This window comes from Erpetoichthys calabaricus, chromosome 16, assembly GCF_900747795.2.
Source record: "Erpetoichthys calabaricus chromosome 16, fErpCal1.3, whole genome shotgun sequence".
Classification (NCBI taxonomy): Eukaryota; Metazoa; Chordata; class Cladistia; order Polypteriformes; family Polypteridae; genus Erpetoichthys; species Erpetoichthys calabaricus.
The window spans coordinates 19,578,625-19,599,087 of record NC_041409.2 but is presented as its reverse complement, the minus strand read 5'-3'; the positions used below and the strand labels follow the sequence as shown (position 1 = coordinate 19,599,087).

Genomic DNA, 20,463 nt, shown 5'->3' with positions numbered 1-20,463 from the left:
GAATTACTGTAGAAAGAAGGATGTATCCAAGAAAGGTAATGTAGTACATCTTTCACGGATAACATTCAATTCAATCACGGGCAGTTATACGTTGTGTTGTTATGATGTAAGTCCAAACACAGAATCAAAATTCAAGGTGCTATTGATGAAAATTTAATTCAAAAATCTGTTTTTATTGAAGCTTTACAGTTAAAGTGTAAGTTTCAAAAGTATTTGCGTGTTAATTTCAAAGCCAAACAGAACAAAATCGTATTACTCAACAAACTAACGCAACATGAAACATAATTTACTTACAAATTATTACATTTTACTGTTTTTTAATATGGTTAATTACTCACTGTAATGTAAAATAGCTAGTTCTATTATGCATACTAGGGGGCTTTGCCCCCCTGCTCGCTTTGCTCGCCAACCCCTTTCCCCCCTGCCTGCACTTTGCACCGTTGTGAAGAGGGGGGCTGAACGCATCCCCAAGGAGACACGTCTGCTCCTCCGAAACCACGCTTATACTGTGATATAATGGGATACAAATAAATTTCTTGGTAACTCCTCTTTGCTCGATCAGCTGTGGGCTTGCTGCTGCTGCTGTTTTGCCTTGTGATCTGCACTTCTCTTACCTACCCCAAGCCACCTGCGCACCATTGTGAAGAGGGGGGCTGAACCCACCTCCAGGAGACGCGGCTGCTACTCTGAAACCCCTCTTAAAACGGTGATACAATGGGAAATAAATACATTTTTTAACTCCTGTTTGCTTGATCAGCTGCTAGCTTGCTGCTGCTGCCATGCCATGTGATCTGAATTTCGCTCACATAGCAATATCCACCCCCCAAGCGCCACATGCCATTGTGAAGTTTGGTTGAATGCACATCGAGATGATGCGGTAGCACCTCCGAAACCCCTCTGAAATGGTGATACATTGGGAAACAAGTACCAATTGGTTTTTTTACCTCCTCTTTGCTTCATCAGCTACTGGCTTGCTGCTGCTAGCTCGCTGCTGCTTTTGTTCTGCGTGATCGGCATTTAGGGCGGCGCTTCGAACATTCAAAAGCCTGTACAGCAGCTGTCCTTTTGTCCTCAAATCTGTTTTTGCTTTATTATTTCACCAAGTAATATTTTCCATTTGTTTGTGCTAATGTAATCTTTTCACTAATTTTATGAGACTTTCGAATTTTCCTACTTCCCTTATCTATAACCTATTCTGCATGTCTATCAAGGGACTTGCTTACAAAGGTTGTAAGTATGACGTAATGTGCCTGTCTCACGGAATGTTAAAGTGTCTCTCTTCCAAAGTGTCTGCCTCTCTTCAAAAGATTACGTCTCGTCACCGGAAAAAAATCTCATCCCAAGATGTTTTAATATAATGGAGAGATATAACAATTCCCATGAAAATAAAAATGTTTAAATTGTACATCCGTATCCCCATATGCAAGTGGCAGGACTGCAAAGAGGTTAGAGTGTAGTGCAGGCCTGGGGGTTGGCGAGCGAAGCGAGCAGGGAGAAAAGCCCCCTAGTATATATATATATATATATATATATATATATATATAAAATCATGCTCATGTGCTTGGGAGGCAGCTTAAGGGCTCTTGTGATGGAAGTTACCTGCCAAACCAGGGGTTGGTGCTTTGCTCTAATGCCTTCCCTCTTCCTCTCTCTGCACAACAGAAGACTAACAGCCTTTCCACAGCTGACATCCATTGTCCACCCTCCTGTACCCACTGCTTCCTGCCTGGAGCCTATATGATCAGAGGTTCATCCATGTATTTTTAAGTTATGATTTGGACTCCTGTCTGAAAAGACCTAATATCTTTGTAAAAAGGACATGCCCCAGACCTCTTCCTTTGTTTACTTCCTTGCTTACTATATACATATATACATACATATATATATATATATATATATATATATATATATATATATATATATATATATATATATATATATATATAGTAACAAGAGAAATCCACTAATCAAGTGTTGGGATACATGTTGGATGTTCTGATTAATTGGTATATGCCAAAGAGAAAAAAAAAAGGAACAAGGTCCCGTTGGAAAATGGGAATGACCATTCTTTCAAGAATGGTGGAAGGCTCTTGATGAGGTAAGCTCCATCTCTGTCAAGGTCTGGTTCTACAATAAAGGCTGACTTCCAGTTTGATGATAATTTAAATAGCAGTGGATCCCAGAAGTTACAGAAGGGTTCCTCCAAGGTGTTCTTCTCTACTTTTGGTTAAAAGTGAGGAAGGCAGTTAACCACTGTGTCACATCCCACTTCATCTCCAACTTACATACCTTCACAGAGCCTGTGAAAAACTCACTGATCGTGTGAAGCTAAAATGTGGGATATACAGTGTCTACCTTACCTGCCACTTACATCCTTGGAATGGAGGAAGATGCCTCAGAGGATTAATGATGTCACATCTGCCCTAAATTCCAAATATCAATTCTTGCAACTCTGCCCTTATAAAGGAAAGTGTTGCTTCGGTGCCTAGAAGAGGCTACTAACAACCTGGGTTTCTTCTCAATAATACAAAGACATTTTGTTTTCTTTGCCTTGTGGCTATTAAATAGGTATTTTTAGCTGGGACCACAATATTCATCACATCTCTCTTGTTATCGTGTTTTACAAAATATATACTGTATATTGTGCTGAAAGACATAAATGGACTGAATCCAAACTGGCAGAGATGATGCACCCTTACTCAGCTGGAAAGCCATCATGGAAGGCAGACACAGATGAATGATCATCCCAGGATTCCTTTTCCATTTGAGAGGCAGGTATAATGGAAACACTGAGTAAGACTGTCATCCTGAGGCCATATGTTCCTCTGATCTGCAAGTGGCAGTATGTCTCTAGTGCAGCTCCCATTTTGACACGCATAGGCCATGTGTGGGAGTTGTGGTTCCTTTGGGTAGCCCTTTTGGGAGTGTTTAGGTGCCACTGGAGGGTGCTGCTGAGAAGAGACCCCCCCTCTCAGGTGAACGTTCTGCCTAACCGAAAAGTGAAGTCTCAAAAACATCTACTGGACACCTTTCTTTGGCTTGAGGTCAGCTGTTGATCTAACAAGCTTCCCCTGTTTTTTTATAGAGAATACTTGGGACATGTATGAGCAGATCTTGTTCCAGACCTCAAGATTATAGAGGCCTGCAAACAGCTGTGGTTGAAGCTTGGTTGGCATCAGCAAAAGCAGAACATGTTTGGTGAACACCAATGTTAGAAGAAGCTATCAAATTAAGCAGAAGTCCGTCCATGGGATGTTGCAGAGTCACCCATTTGGAACTGTGGAAGGCCCAGGTATAAAAAGAGAGTTTGGTGTGGTCAGTAAGAATGATTTTTAAATGGATTTAGCAATGTCTAGCAAAATATTTTTCAGGCTCTCTAGTAGAGAGATACTGACCTTAAATGGGAATATTGCTGCAAGGTGAAATGAGTACTTTCATGAGATCCAACTAAAGTAATGCTTACTTTCACTGCCAATGGAAGTGTTCTGTTCTTACCTTCCATGAAACACTGAAGAGGTGCATTACTATCACTATCATTAATACGCTATCAAAAATAACCAGCACCTTCAGCATTTTTAATCAACATCTCATCTGCTTCTGCAGGCTTTCTAGCAATTGAGGTTCTTAACCATCAAAACAACTGAGGCCACAAAATCCATATGCAAGCCAACTAGATGTTTCCAATAACATTTGTAAGTAATACATATCTAACAAGCTCTGGATTTATGCAGTAATTGTGCATGCAGATTTGTAACATACAACTCCTAGGGATGATCACTATGAGCCATTTCAATGTTCTGCTACTTGTATGTTTGCCACTAAAATATTACCATTTCACCATAAAGCTTGGGTCTTACATTGAACAGCTGATCCATGACAGCCAATATATATTATATAAAAAAAATCTTTCTAAAATACTTTCACAAACCTCTGTAAGGAGTCTTCACCAACATTCTGAGAGTCTATATTCTCCATCAAGAAACCTCTAGTCAGACTTTGAGATACAGGGAACTTTAGGTTTGCAAAGGACTGTGTCTTTTCAAATAACTTTCCATGTTGGTCCATGGTGCCTTTGTCATGAGGAGATAACCCAAATGAAAGGCCATCCAGATTAGGATTCAGAGAGCGGGACACATAAGCATCAGCAGACAGGGGTCGTCTCAACCGTGGTGATGGGTAGGGAGAATGTCTCTTCACAAAGGAAGACGACTGTTCTGCATTTGCAGCCTTTGTGGGCTTCACCAGCTTGTCCACGTGAATGTCAAGCACCTTTTGCTCAAATGCATAGCAAAACACAGCAGTTGGCAAGCTCTGCAGCCAGGACATTAAGCTTAAATCCATATCATCGGTGCCATTCCCACAAAGCATTTCAGTATCCATCAATATGTCACATTTTGTAATGTCTTCTCCTGTCGCTTTGCTCTGACAAAACTCAACACAACATTCATAAAGCATCCCTTTAATAATTAGCTGGAACAGACGGTTGTTGCTTGCCTTAAAACCAGCTTTGCTCAGCTTTCCATCAGCTGGTATGAACTTTGAGACCATAGCATAGGCCTCCTCGAAGCAGAGAACTCTTGCTGTGCTGGGACTCCAGTTCTTGTACTCGGCATGGCTGGTCAGATGAGGCAAAGTCAGTAGCAAGCAGAGTCTCCTATAGTCCTCTTTAGAAGGGCAGTGCTTCTCCAGGGCATGAAGGCACTTGACAGCTCCTTGCATTTTATACTCAAGCTATAAAAAACAAAAAAAATCTAATTTGAAAACAAAAATAAGGGGAAGGCTCAAAATACAAATACCAAACATGAAAGATGTAAAGTAAATACTCTCTGTGCCTCTGCATATGGGCATTTACCTCCAAAAGATAGTGACATAGAGATCATTACATATTTGTACATTCTTGGATTCAGTATCTGGTTAAAGGTAAGTGTATTTATGTTTTATTGTTGTTTTTGTTCAATTTAAGTTATTATTTTCATGTATACTGGGGGGCTTCGCCCCCTGCTTGCTTCACTCGCCAACCCCCAAGCCTGCGCTATGCACCAGCTACTTCACATCTCTGCCGTTTGCATGTGTGGATTTCACTTTCACCAAACAACAGATCTTTTAATTCTTGAAGACACGCCTCTTCATTGGGAAGAAACACTACTTCTCCGTGATGGCAACACGAATTAGACGATCTACAAGTCTCCGACTTAAAGTTTAAATCCGAACGATATGTTCCGTTATTTCACCGAGTAAAAATTTTTCGTGATAATTTCTGTTTGTTTGCGCTAATGCAATCTTTACTATCATTTTTTTGAGACTTTCAAATTTTAGACTTTATCTCTAACCTGCTCTGCATGTGTATTGCACCAACGTTTTTGAATTCTTTACGACATTCTACTTTGTCATCTACTCTTTGTCTTTTATTTCCAGCCCCGGGCGTGGTCAAATCTCTTGGCACAAAGTCTCGTCTTGCAGGATTTGAAAGTATCTCTCTGAAAAAGTCACGTCTCGTCCCAGGCTAAAAAGTCTCGTCTTGTCCCAGGACCTTTTTATTATAATAGAGAGATATGTTATTTTATTGATTTAATATGCGTGAAGGTTTATATTTACTTTTTTTAAACTTTTTTGCCTTTATTATTCCACAATGGTTGGATAGTTTAATGCACTTTTGAATGCTTATTTTTTAGTTTTGATTGCTCAAAAACTTAAGTTATAATAAAACACAAAATATTTTTTCTGTTGTAATGCACAACGACTATTCTGTAAAAGCTGTTCCTATTTATCTGAGAGCTTTTATTGTCACCTAGCAGGTGTTTAATAACTGTTTACTTTATTTCATGCATACATTTTCCCAAATTTTAGCACAAAGTAGCTGTTAACATGCAATGCTAGTAAACTGTAGGTGAGTACCCAGAAGTATTTATGGGCTGCTAATGCACGCACAAGTCTGTAATGTGCTGTTAAAGAAAATGTGAAATTAAAAAAAAAAAAATTGTAATACACAAACAAAACAATACATTTGTGATGTGAAAAAAGAGTATGCTTAAATAAGGAGAAAAAACCTTGTGAATAAGGAAAAATACAACAGTAATTTTGGGATTCCAAACATGACAGATCTGAAAGAGACACTCACGTGTTGTCGTTCATCATCTGCAGATATGACGTTAACACACAGAGCTTCAAGAAACCTTTGTTTCAGGATTACGTATTTGAACCTAAAATCAAACAAACAGCATTTATGTATATATCACATGATGATCTCAGGAACTTAATGTTGCAATGAAAAAATTTATTTTTTACAGAACTGCATAAACGAAAAACAAATTAACTCTTTGGTAGGAACCTCGGTTTGCAAGTAACTTGGTTTATGAGTGTTTTGCAAGACGAGCTAAAATTTTTAATAAATTTTGACTTGATAAACGAGCGACATCTTGCAATATGAGTAGTATGTACAGGTATATGCTTTGTCTGCTGAGAGTCATGTAATCACAACTGAGCTGATCATTCTTCTCTCTCTCTCTCTCTCTCTTGTTGCGGGATTGTAGGAAATCGTCTCCTATTCTCCGTCTGAGTCGGCGTGCCTCACTCATATAGTCAACATCCTTACGAGCGTATACTGTTTACTACAGCATTGTGACTGTGTGCGTGTGTATGTGGTGTGACGTGCGAGTCCCCGTCTTGCACCATTAGCTTTATTCAGCTTGAAACAACAACAGCGTGGTTATTTATTGTAGCGGGATCTGCCACTCTCCTATACACAGACACAACAGTCAGGCAGGGTCGTGGCCAAGTAGTACTGTACCCTGCGCATTTATAATGTTCCTTGTTCCTTGTATCACCCATCGACGGCAGGTGCTTATAGCATGTCCGCGATCTTTTTTCGGATTCACTTTTACGGTGAACTGCTACAGCACTGGGAGACTGCGATTGCTTTGGGACGCTCTTCCGTGTGCGGTCCCGTTGGGAGGAATCTCACAAGAGTTTAGAAACTCACTCACACTGCCATAATTCTTTTCAAAGGTAAAGTGCAGATTAATTTGTTTTATGTATTTTTACATTATATTTTGTATTAATCATTTTTATATGAATAGTTTTAGGTTGTGAACGAATCATCTGATTTTCCATTATTTCTTATGGGGAAATTCACTTTGATATACAAGTGCTTTGGACCACGAGCACGTTTCCGGAACGAATTATGCTCGCAAACCGAGGTTCCACTGTATATAGATAGATAGATGGATAGATATATAGATATACCCTGTATACTACCAGTCAAAGTTTTACAACTCCTCAGTTTTTCCACTTTTTCTTTAAATTTAATCAATTGAAATGCAATGAATGACCTAAAATGGTGAAAAGGTCAGCAGTACTTTGATGGTGGTTTAAATATAAAGTATAGGTTAGCATAAACTTAAAAAAGGAATATCAGAATATTACCAATGGACCTACTTCGGGGAACAACTTATAGTTTAAACCTACAGATGTTCTGTAGCAAATAAAGTAAATGAAGCCTTTCAAATGAAAGCAAACAATTTGCACAGGTGTCCCAACCTCTGTTGATTACTTAAAAACCCTCCGTCTGTGATAAAGCCTCTCTGACTACTACTTGGACAGTATTCCAAGATATTGGCAAGAAAACGGCAATTAACAAATGAAATGAGACAGAGCATTATTATTACCCTTAGAAGTGTAGGCCTTTCATTTAGAGAAACTGCAAAAAAGATCGAAATGTCAGTGAGTACAGTGGTGTCCTACACAATCCAAAGGCAATTGGAAACTGAAAGAAACTCTGATAGGAAGAGATCTGGCAGAACCAAAGTCACACCCCAATCAAAAAACAAGTTTCTGAGGGTCACAGCACAACCGCAAAGTCTCGGTTTGTACTGTGATGAGGAGACTTTGTCCAGTCTGCAGTAGTCCACAGCCGGTATTTCAAGGCCCTATTTTGTCCTTTAAGGAATGGCTTTCTTACTGCCACTCGCCCTGTCAAACCTGCAGCACAAAGTCTCCTCTTCAAAGTACCAAACTGAGAGTTGCTTTTTTCGACCACTGTTAAGCTGTGCTTGAAGCGATTGTGCTGTGAGGCATCTGCTTGCTTGGCACAATTTACTTCAGTTGCTGCAGAACATTTGTAGGTTGTAACTTATTAGTTGTTCCCTGAAGAAGGCCCATTGGTAATATTCGGATATTTCCTTTTTTTTAGTTTTTGCTAACCTAAACTTTAAATTTAGCTCACTGGCAGTTTATTGCTTACCATTTTAGGTCATTCATTGCATTTCAACTGATTAAATCTGATGAAAAACTGGAAAAACAGGTGTTCTAAAATGTTTGACTGATAGTATATACAGTATGTATTATACACTTTATTAGTTACACCTATTCAATAGCTTGTTAACGCAAATACTTAATTAGCCAATCACATGGCAGCAACTCAATGCATTTAGGCATGTAGGCATTATCAGGACAACCTGCTGAAGTTCAAACCGAGCATCAGAATGGAGAATAAAGATAATTTTAGAGACTTTGAACGTGGCAGGGTTGTTAGTGCCAGACAGGCTGGGGTTGAGTATTTCAGAAACTGCTGATCTACTGGGATTTTCACACACAACCATGTCTAGGGTTTACAGAGAATAATTCAAAAGGGGATGATTGGCAGTTGTATGGGCGATAAATGTCTTGATAATGCCAGAGGTCAGAGGAGAATGGCCAGACTGGTTTGAGCTGATAGAAAGGCAGCAGTAACTTAAATAACCACTCATTACAAGGTACACAGAAGAGCATCTCTGAATGTGCAACACGTTGACTTTGAAGCACATGGGATACAGCAGCAGAAGACAACACCAGGTGCCACTTCTTTCAGCTAAGAACAGGCAACTGAGGTACAGTTCACATGGGTTCACCAAAATTGGACAACAGAAGATTGGAAAATTGTTGCCTAGTCAGATGAAACTCAATTTCTGCTGTGACTTTTGGATGGTAGGTCAGAATTTGACTTCAACAACATGAAAGCGTGGATCCATCCTTCCTTGTATCAAGGGTTCATGCTGGTGATGTAATGGTGTAGACATTTCTTGGCACACTTTGAGCCCCTTAGTACCAAATGCCTACCTGAGTATTGTTGCTTATCATGTCCATCCCTTTATGACCGCAGTGTACCCATTTCCAGCAGAATAACGCACCATGTCACAAAGCTCAAATCATCTCAAACTGATTTTTTGAACATGACAATGTGTTCACTGTACTAAAATGGCCTCCACAGTCACCAGACCTCAATTCAATAGAGCACCATTGGGATGTGGTGGAACAGGAGATACGCATCATGGATGTACAGCTGACAAATCTGCAGCAAGTGTGTGGATGCTGTTATGTCAGTATGGACCAAAATCCCTGAGGAATGTTTCCAGCACCTTGTTGAATCCATGCCATGAAGAATTATGGCAGTTCTGAAAGCAAAAGGGGGTCCAACCTGGTAATAGCAAGGTGTACCTAATAAAAGTGGCCAATGAGTGTATTTTATATCCTCTTTAATAAAATCCCTGTGTGCGTCCAGGTGTCCGTGTGTGTGTGTCTTCTGGTGAAGTGCACATGCGCGGGGCACGGTGCGATGCGCGATATTACTGTCAGAGAAAGTTACAGGCATTTTACGGAAATACAAACCAGTATTATTGCGAGAGGAAATTAAAGGTACACAATACAGTGACGCATATTACAGCCACATACAAGCCAGTATTACTGTCAGAGGAAATTAAAGGCATATTACCAACGCGCACGCCTGTATTACCGCCAGAGAGAATTAAAAGTATATTACGGACGTACAAGCCAGCGGACGTACAAGACAGTATTACTGTCACAGAAAATTAAAGACACACAATACACGCTGGCAACCCACGAAGAACGGTCAGCTCAGCAAGTAAACATCAACAAAAGAAAGGCTGAAAGAAAGAAAATTACGACCAACAAAAAGAATGAGGTCAAAGTCCCTTGCCATTTAATATAGACTGTTCCTACTAATGTTTATGCACTACTGTTCTAGCGCCTGTTATTGTAACGGCTTAATGACTAGTATTATATAAATACATATAGAAAATAAGGCTTTGAATCTTGTAATTAAAGAACATTACCGGTTTGAGTCAAACTTATCAATACACTCCAGGGGCTGGATAAACCGGAGAACCTCATCCCATTCGCCATCAAGAAATAGCTGTCTGCAGGAATAAGAAAGATTTGCCTTAGAAACTTAATTGTTGTGACAAACTTAATTCACAAATACATATTCTGGTGCCTAAACTGAACAGGACAAAAATAAGGAGATAAATACATTCCACAGAACCTGGCCATAGGGCTAGTAGTCCAATTAGTTTACAGCTTAGAAAAGGAAGGAGTGCAGAGGTACTTAAAAGATCAAACAGTTTGATCAGAGACATTCATCATTAGGACAGGATGGCCAATCAAATGTGTGCAATGTCACATGTCCAAAAACCTCACAAGTGCAATTTTAACTTAAATATGGCTCATCTGATGGACCAAAGAAGATGAGTAGAAAAAGTGGAGAAAAGAAGAGGAAGAAAAGGGCAACATGAGACCAGCTGATTTGGATGTCAAAAAATGTAACTATGAACAACGCACATTGCTAAACCAAATGCCGACCAGAACATACTTGATCCTTGATATTTCTGATTTTCAATAAACTTTCCTAGGACTGTTTATATCCACACTTTGCTATATATTTTATTTTCTATTATATTTTCTTCTGTCTGCGGTGGGCTGGCGCCCTTGCCCAGGGTTTGTCTCCTGCCTTGCGCCCTGTGCAGACCCACGTGACCCTGTAATTGGGATATACCGGGTTGGATAATGGATGGATGGATTTTCTTCTATTTGCTATTGTTGTACATTAATAAATGCCACATTGCTTTTATATTTTTTATACTTCGTCTTTTATCTAGAGTGATTGAAATACTAAATGGGTACCAAGTGTGAGCTTGATTCTGCTCTTATTCCTAGGGTAGTAATATTATTAATAATAATTAACTATTTAAATAAATAATTTAATATAATTAATAATAATGATTATTATTATCAAGCCTATTGAGGTCGCTCCACAATAGAACAACTGCGGTACAAGCAAGAACATAGTTTGGTTAGTAAGTAACATACTGTATAACCAAAAGAGTTGTGCTTTTCTGTGTGTCACAATGACACCCGCATGTTTGTTAGAGATGACGATAGTGAATTCCTATATCATGAATCTTATGCAGAATATTACAGAGTAACTAGCAATTGGCATCACTCGAGACTTTGTCTGGATAGAATCGTTATGTGTATATATATATGTGTTAATCTTCAAGGACAAGAGTAAGTGAACCCAATAAACATTCCTGGCAAGTCTCATAAACTTAACAATAATACAGATTTATAGTTTCCAGTAAGAAAAGGATCCAAAATGTGTGTAGGATGTCAGTATTTGAAGTCTGTGCAAGATGGAAATACAGTGTACACTGCCTATAGCTGGACATTATTCTTCTGTACAAACTTTGAAGAACTGACGAACCAAGGCCCATTTCTGGAACTGAGGTTAATGCAGCGAATTAAATCAAGGCAATGGTAAGGCTCTGGGGAGGTCGATGAGCATTGGCTTAAAATGATGAAGGCAAAGAATATTGTAAGGGTATCTTGGGTTCTGTGTCTGGACTGTTGAACTGGGGTATTGATCCTCATTTTTTAAAAGTTAGGGCCAGAGGGTGTGATACAAGTAGCCTTCCTGAGATAACATATGCTGCAGTGCTGGAACAGAGAACCCACTAAATAATCAAGTTTCATAATTCAGCAGAAACATAAAACCAAGGATACAGACTCACAGCACAGATAATGTAGCCAATCACTCCATGAATGAATGAATCAATCAACACACATGAAGAAAGCACTGAATTTCCTGAAAGCAGTGGGCACAAAAAACCCCCAAAGATGCCTCTTAGCAAACAGAGGTGGAATGAGCCTGCAGCTAAAAGGTGCAAATGAGCACCTCCTGGAGGGGATTTTTCATGATGACTCCTAATTTTACTACCATCCTCTTTTCCAAAACAGCTCCTAGTGTGTCCAGGGTTACCCAGGCTTGACCCCAGTTTCGATCCAGCCAGCACAGACCTTCAGGGTCGCCTGCGCCATGGGTAAAAGACGCCAGAGTGTGAACACCATAGTGTGGACTAAACACAATTGCTTTTGCTGTAATCAACTGGGACATCTGGCCCAGGAGTGTTGCCTCCCACCAGCACAAACTATTGCTATCGGTCTGGTCGAGGTATGCAGCTCGCAAGTTTCCCCCAAGATGTTAAAAGAGGACAATTTTAGGGTCTCTATTATGCTGGCTGGACGGGAATTCTTGGCACTTGCTCCGGTAGACCCATTATAAGACCACAGAAAAAGTAAACATCTGCTTGCGTCCATGGGGACGTTAAAACATACGACACTAAATTACTCTCTCTGAAATTTAAAGGGAAGAACTTTAAGGTTCGGACTACCATACCAGACACCTCACCCTAGCCACTCATAATAGTAAAAAGGAATGCCCTCTTCCCACGGGTCTTGGCCACCTGCAGAGCACCTACCCCCATAGTGGAAAGAGGAATTTGCATTAAGACAAGCCCACGTCACAAATGACTCTTACTATCTGGAGAGAGAGGACCCAAATTTTAAAAAACCACATTTTTTGTTTAAGGATGGTTTTCTGTATCGGGTGAATTCTGATTGCATGGGTGATGGATGTATCAAGCAGTTGATAGTATCAAGTGAGCATAAGAAGAAGGTTTTAACAACTGCTCACAGTCACATTTTTGGGAGTCACCTCGGTGAGGAAAAGACAAGGGAACGCATTTCAAAACGCTTTTATTGGGTGAATATGGACTGGGATGTACAGCAATTTTGTAAGGCCTGTCCCGACTGTCAAATAGTTTCCACTCACACACTCGCCAGGGCACCCCTTGTACCGATGCCTATTTTAGACGTACCCTTTAAGAGGATGGGATTAGATATTGCTGGCCCGCTTCCCAGGAGTATAAGTGGCTTTCAGTATATGCTTATGTTAATTGATTAAGCCACAAGATACCCAGAAGTAGCAGTGCTTCGATGGGCGGACACCTGAACTATTGCAAAAGCACTCTGGGATATGTACACACATATTGGTATCCCTCGTGAGATTCTCACTGATCAGGGCACACCCTTTCCGTCTCGCATCATGAAGCAGCTATGTGAAAGTTTCGGAATTAAGCAGTTACACTCCACGGTTTATCATGGCCTGACTAAACGATTTAATAAAACCCTGAAACAGATATTTCGTCAGGTAGCTCATGACAATCCAACTTCCTTGGATACAGTTGTACCTATCGGCCTGACTGAACGATTTAATAAAACCCTGAAGGCCTAAACTATTTAATAAAACCCTGAAACAGATATTTCGTCAGGTAGCCCATGACAATCCAACTTCCTTGGATACAGTTGTACCTATCGGCCTGACTGAACGATTTAATAAAACCCTGAAATAGATGATTCAGCAGGTAGCTCATGACAATCCAACTTCCTTGGGTACAGTTGTACCTATCGGCCTGACTGAACGATTTAATAAAACCCTGAAATTAGATGATTCGGCAGGTAGCCCATGACAATCCAACTTCCTTGGATACAGTTGTACCTTTCCTCCAGTTTGCTGACCAGGAAGCTCTGCAAGTGTCCATTGGGATGAGCCCTTTTGAACTATTATTTGGCCGGTGACCACATGGGGTGTTGGACATTTTTCTGGAAGAATGGACAGGGTCTCGCGAGATAACCCCTGGGGGGAGGTTTGTCAACCGAGTTGTTGTACTGCAAGAGCAGATTGCCAGATTGTCCTCTATTGCGGTAGAACATCAGCAGCACGAGCAGGAGGCACAAAAACGTAATTATAACAAGATGAGTAAACTCTGAGTTTAAGAAGGGGGATCATATGCTGGTGTTGATCCTGTCCGATCCACATAATGGCAAGGGCACGCAGTGATAGAAGAGCATACGTCTCCACTGAATTATAAAGTCAGAATTCCTGGGTGGCAGAAACCTGTACAAATTTTGCACATTAATCTTTTAAAGGAGAGGCATGACCGTCACAAAGTCCTGGTCACAGCCACAGTGGTCCCCGAGATCAATTCTAGAAACAACACATTCCCAGTAGTAAGCGCCCCCTGTTGGACACAAAAAGATCATTCAACTGTTGCTGTAGGGAGGGGAAATACACGCATTTACAGGACAAGAATGTTTGAGCTTTCATTATGAGAGCAGTTTCATGGCATTAACATGCCATTCCAGAAAAATGCTATCACAAGAAATAATCATGATGTTTTATGAACAGCAATTGTCCTGTTCTTACCCAAAGTTATTAACCAAAAATGTTTAAATTCCTCTTAAGAAAATAAGCCCATAATTATTGGCAAGGTGCAAGTAGGAAAACTAATCTGTTCAAATCTGTACTCGTGAAAAGATAAATTAAAAGTGCTAACTCAATTTCTCTATTTTATTTCCCAGTATATTTCTCACTGATTGCGGAAAAAGGTGAATGAGACTTGAACTGAGGTCTTCATATCACTTGACCCCACAGAAATGCCATAAATACCTTACAGTTACTTACTTACAATTATAGGACAGTAATGGATACCAACAAATGCAGTGCTATGTGTATAAAGGAAATGGGAGTCTGTGGTTACCACTCATCCATATTACTAACCGAGAATGCTAAACCGGATGATGGACGCAGGCACATCCGGCCATGGGCCGTAGCCGCAAAAGGACGTACTGCGCAGGCGCAAAAAGAGTCCGCGAGAGGCGGATGAGGAGCCGCGAGAGGGGGACAAAAGAGGGCGAGAGAGGCGGATGAGGGGCCGCGACAGACGGACAAGACCACAGAAAAAAAGAGGGAGCACAGAAAAAAGACATAAAAGGAGAAATGACGCGCAAGGAGCACCGAAAAAAGACATAAAAGGAGAAATGACGCGCAAGGAGCACCGAAAAAAGGAAAAGGCACATAAAGTATTCAAACGCAAGCAAAGCACGAAACACATTGCACACGAAACTAGACCCAAAAAAAAAAAAAAAAAATAGAGGCTCGCGCACAACAGCAAAAAAGAACACAAAACCACCCCACAGACCCTACAAGCAAGGGACGGGACACACACAAAGAGGGGGATTCAACAAGACACAGGAACACAAAAAGAAAGAAGACGCTCGCGCAACAACAATCCTCACCCCCCCCCCCACACATCCATAAGAAGTGACACCCAAAGCCACATATTCTAAAGTGAACGTCAACACCTTCACACTAGACAGCATAGGTGTCAGCATTGGTGGATCTCCTTACAATAAAGCACTATTAACCGTTCAACTGCAGAAAAGGAAACATATTAACAGTGACTGCGATCCTCCTTATTACTTATCCATATTTCGCATGCTGAGAAAGAAACAAGTCTTGAATACACGGTCACGGGTACAAAACGAAAAGGAAAGGATAACAGGAACAAACACACGAACACGAAAGAAACAACAAAATAGACGGCTATGCAGCATAGGTGGATCTCATTACAATAAGGCACTATTAACCGTTCAACCACAGAAAAGGCTCCATATTAACAGTGAGTGCAATACTCCTTATTACTTATCCATATTTCTAAAAGAAAAAATGTCTCGACTCCAAAAACGCAAAGCTCAACTACAGCTTCTAACTAACGATGTACCTAAAAGTAAAAACTTTATGAACTGCATTAGATCCTACAATAGTTCATTTGCTTTTGCATCTAACGGAGTAAATATCAGGCCACCAAAAGGCAATGGCCCATACTGCTTTCGCATATGTGCACAAATACTGCATCGCATTGGAACAGTGCACCCTGAAACAAATCAACAACGCAAATATGCACAAATCTACATCCTAGATCCACATGACGCAAGCTATCAATCAAAGTGCTGCATCACAACAGGCACGGATTCAAAACGAAACACCTCCCGTCTCAGACATACGTTAACGGCAAGGAAGGCTACAACGGGCTTCTCACACAGCACAGGCAAATCGATTACAGCTCCAAAACAACACGTCCCAAATACTACACATGCAACAACGCGCCTCTCAAACAGCACAAGGAAAACATACACCAGGAAAATTCATTCGGATTAATGAATGTCATTTGCAATCATTGTCATTCAGTTCACTTCCCTGAAGAAACAACTGGCAATACAAGTAATACATTTACACGTTGTTGTCAAAAGGGTCAAATTAGACTGCCTCCTTTACATTCATATACTGAATATCTACAAAAGCTTCTAACTAACGATGTACCTGAAAGTGAAATCTTTATCAACTGCATTAGATCCTACAAATCGGTATCCACTATGAACATTAACGGTGGCACTGCACGTGACATCCATCTTGAAAAAATGTTAATTATTGATGAATGTTCAATGGCATGAAGTCACTTACTCAACACCATTCATAAACTTCTACAAACGTTTATGAATAATAATATTCGATTTGGAGGAAAGGTACTTTTATGAGGAGGAGATTTTAGACAGTGCTTAGCTATTCTTCCAGATGCCATGCACTCAGCTATTGTTCAGTGCACCTTAAAATACGCAGACAATTGGCATTGCTTTCAAAAGATACAGTTAGTAAAAAAGATGCGATGTCCAGAACCAGATCATAACAATTGCTTATTACAACTGACAGATGGTACACTCACCAATACAGATGGACTTCAGCCACATATTATTACAATTCATCAAGCCTTTATCTGCGACGACTTAGTTACAGAGAGATTTGGAACAGCAATCTCATTAGACCAAATGCCCCTTTTAACACAACGCACTATATTAGGTCCAAAAAATATTAATGTGCAAAACATAAATACCCAAGTCATTCCATTACTTCCTGGAGAGACACAACTCTTTCTAAGCTCTGACAAACTTGACTCTGATCACAACAATAACCATCTTCATTGACCTTACAAGTTCTGAGCTGGAATTACCTTTTACACTTAAACGGCGTGTACAAAGAAATTTTCAAATAAACCTTTACACTGTGCCACACACTTTATTGTTTGCTTTCTATTTGCATCATCTACACCGTCACACTATTCTATATCTCATTCATACATCGCGCTCTTTGTCATTCCCAACACCAGGGGTTGGCGAGCGAAGCGAGCAGGGGGCGGAGCCCCCTAGTTTCTATCTAGCCCACAGATCCTCTCAGTTCATTAATCTCTAGGCCCCACAACTATGAACTTGAATTAAGTAAGTTTGAGAATGTTATTATTATAGACTGTTAATAGATGGAAAACTCAACTGAAGTGCTACCCACTGAAGAAGATTTAAGTTTTACTGCCACCGGGAGGCTTTGATTCACAAAGAATATGATCAAGCCCCAAGGAATCGGCATTAACATGGCCCTTTAGTTGGATTTGAGTACCGTATATACTTGAATATAAGCCAAGTTTTTCAGCACCGAAAATGTGCTGAAAAACGTCACCCTCGGCTTATATTCGAGTCCAGTCCCGCTGCCCCTGCCAACCCGACAGAAAGCTGGAGTGTACAGTACACACACGCACGAGTGAGCGAGCGAGATACCATATTGTTTTTGTTGACCCTCTTCTCCACTTACAGAGCTAGTTTACTGTTTTTCTTTGAAATATATACTCAAAATCATTTAACCTACTGATGCCTCAATTAATGTACGGTAATTTTATTGGTATTTATTTTAATTATTAAAACTTACCAGTAGCTGCTGCATTTCCCACCCTAGGCTTATACTCGAGTCAATATGTTTTTCCAGTTTTTCTAGGTAAAATTAGGTACCTTATATTCGGGTCGGCTTATACTCAAGTATATACGGTATGTGGTGTGCAAGATGTATACCTGTTTCCTTTTTTTGGAATGGCCAAATTGTTAAAAGGTGTAAACATAGCATAAAAAGGAGCCACCAGCAGCAGTGTGTATTGAATAGTTTTGAGCTGTTAATGGAGGATCCCAAGGAGTAGTGAGACACCAAGAGAAGAGAAAAGGTGACAGAGTCCTGACCAGGTCAAGTCAAGTCAACTTTATTTATAAAGCACTTTACATACAACAGCATTCTGCAGGTACAGCACTTGTATAAAATGTTTCAAGCTATAAACAGAGCAGTCACACTAAAGTGTCTACACCTAACCTTCACCTTCAATGGACTTCTTGTATAGGTCTACAAATACTGTGGTTTCAGAAATGTTTAAAAAACCACTTTGCCTTTTTTATTCAGTTTTACTGTCAGGTAATCAGCCAGTCTGTCTTTTTTTTTTTTAAACGTTACGCCTCACCACATCACAAGACTTCATCAAGAAAATTAGGGTACAAATTCAAAAACAAGATAAAATGCAGTATATTACAGTTTGGAATGAAATTCCTCACCTACAGTACAACATGTGCACATTTTAAATTTCTTATTTTGTTAGGAAACATATTTTTCATGATAACTTTTGATAAGCAAGGAATGCATCTCTCCACATACAGTAAACTGATGTCTATAAGGCAAAAAGGTTGAGACATAATTTAAAGAAAATTCCATTTAGTGACACTCCGTCCATACACTATTCCACTAGTCTGTTTATGTAAGCAGCATTGGCTGGTGGGCAAGGAACAGCTCTGAGAAGAGTGTCAGTTCACATTCACACACTCACACACACACTCTAGTCCATACTGGCATATTTTTGGGTTATGGGAAGGACGCAGGGACACAGAGAATTAAAACTGTGAAGCACCAACACTAACTATTCAGCCATCATGCTGCCAGAGACCAATTTATTAGTACTGATTAATAGCCAAAGTTGCCAATGAAATAACAATACAAGGATAACATGTTATCTATCTACCTATCTATCTATCTATCTATCTATCTATCTATCTATCTATCTATCTATCTATCTATCTATCTATCTATCTATCTATCTATCTATCTATCTATCTATCTATCTATCTATCTATCCCAGACAAAGGAACATCATGCAAATCATGAAAACCACAATACATGTTTAAATTTAGAAATATGTGACACTTCAGATTTTTTAACATAAGTTCAAGAGGTACAAAAATACAAATCATATTTTTTGCAAATAAGATTGCTCATCAATATTTCTTTTTCCAGCTACTAATCTCAAAGTGTTCCTTAAAAATGCAAATCAAAATTGAAGTAGTAAATAAACTATACTACTGAGCTACTGAATTACACTACTAAGTCCTGAAAATAAATCACCTACCTCAAGAAAAGTACGTCTTCAGAATACAAGCCGTTGATGACGCCAGTCTCTTTCTCCAGCGCAAGCATACTGTTATGAAGCCTTCTTAAGTTGAGAAAGTCCAGAATCAGCTTGATAATGTCCTCCTCTTTAATGTTTAATGTTTCTTCTGCTGTCATGGTGTCAGCAAACTGTGAAAAGACATAAAGGCACAAGTGACATCCATCTGCTTTGAATGAATTTGTGATCTGTAAGTTAGTTGAGGTGAAGAAAAGCCATACCTTATACCTGCCCTCATCTTAAAATACTGGTGCCTTTAGCACAGAATCAATATGGCATGTTTTGGGGGCATTCTTGCTGACACACTTTCTTGACTTGGAGGTTCCAACCACTCCTCCATGCAAGACTACAAGTCATTGTTTCCTTCAGCTCACCATTCTATCACACCTGGACATCAGCTGTCTTCCCATGCCTTCTTGCACACGCCTTGCAGAGGCAGCATGTTTTTGGAAATTAATTCTACCCTACCGTTGTCAGGTGAAAATCAATTAGCTTATTATATTTTGCATAGAATATTATGCACATTGAAGACTTAATGACAAGTCCAGTGGTGATGAAGTTTTTTGAGTGACACATTAAATAGAATATTCTAGATAGTCATGATCATCCCTATATATATAGAAATTAATATAAATTAAAGGAACACTTACTTGTCACAGTCAAACACCAAGTCAATGAAGCTTCAGGAATATCAATCTGTCCAGTTAGTTAGGAAGCACAAGCAATTGTGACTCAACTTCACCTGCTTTGGTGCAAATGAAAGTGACAACAAGTGCACTGGGGAGATGCCCCCCAAAAAAGGGAATGGTTCTGCAGGTGGTGGCCGCAGATAATTGCTCTCTTCTTATCTTTCCTGACTGATTCTTCTCTAGTTTTGCATTTTGTTAGTGTCCTTGTCATTACTAGTAGCATGAGGCGGTACCTGCAGCCGATTCAGGTTGCACAGGTAGTCCAGCTTCTCCAGGATGGCACATCTTCACAAAAAATTTTGCTGTTTCTCCCAGCACAGTGTCGAGAACATGATGGAGATACCAGGAAATCGGCTTTTACACAAGGAGAGCTGAACAGGGCCGCAGAAGGGCATCAACCCAGCAGCTGGACCGATATCTGCTCTTTTGTGCAAAGAGGAATAGGAGAAGCACTGCCAGAGCCC

At 40.0% G+C, this 20,463-nt stretch overlaps 1 protein-coding gene across 2 annotated transcripts in view; it reads right to left on the bottom strand.

Annotated features, from left to right (window-relative positions):
* The window catches only part of LOC114667089 (WD repeat-containing protein 47-like), a 55,170-nt gene extending 35,738 nt beyond the window's left edge, over positions 1–19,432 (bottom strand). For both annotated transcript variants that reach the window (XM_051919797.1, XM_051919798.1), the window contains exons 1-4: positions 19,272–19,432; positions 10,107–10,190; positions 6,119–6,200; positions 3,929–4,731 (exon numbers count right to left, since the gene is read on the bottom strand). In XM_051919797.1, coding sequence (XP_051775757.1) covers positions 3,929–4,731; positions 6,119–6,200; positions 10,107–10,190; positions 19,272–19,429 — 1,127 coding nt within the window. In that variant the 5' untranslated portion in view covers positions 19,430–19,432. The remainder of the gene's footprint in view (positions 1–3,928; positions 4,732–6,118; positions 6,201–10,106; positions 10,191–19,271) is intronic.
* Between the last annotated feature and the right edge of the window lie 1,031 nt (positions 19,433–20,463).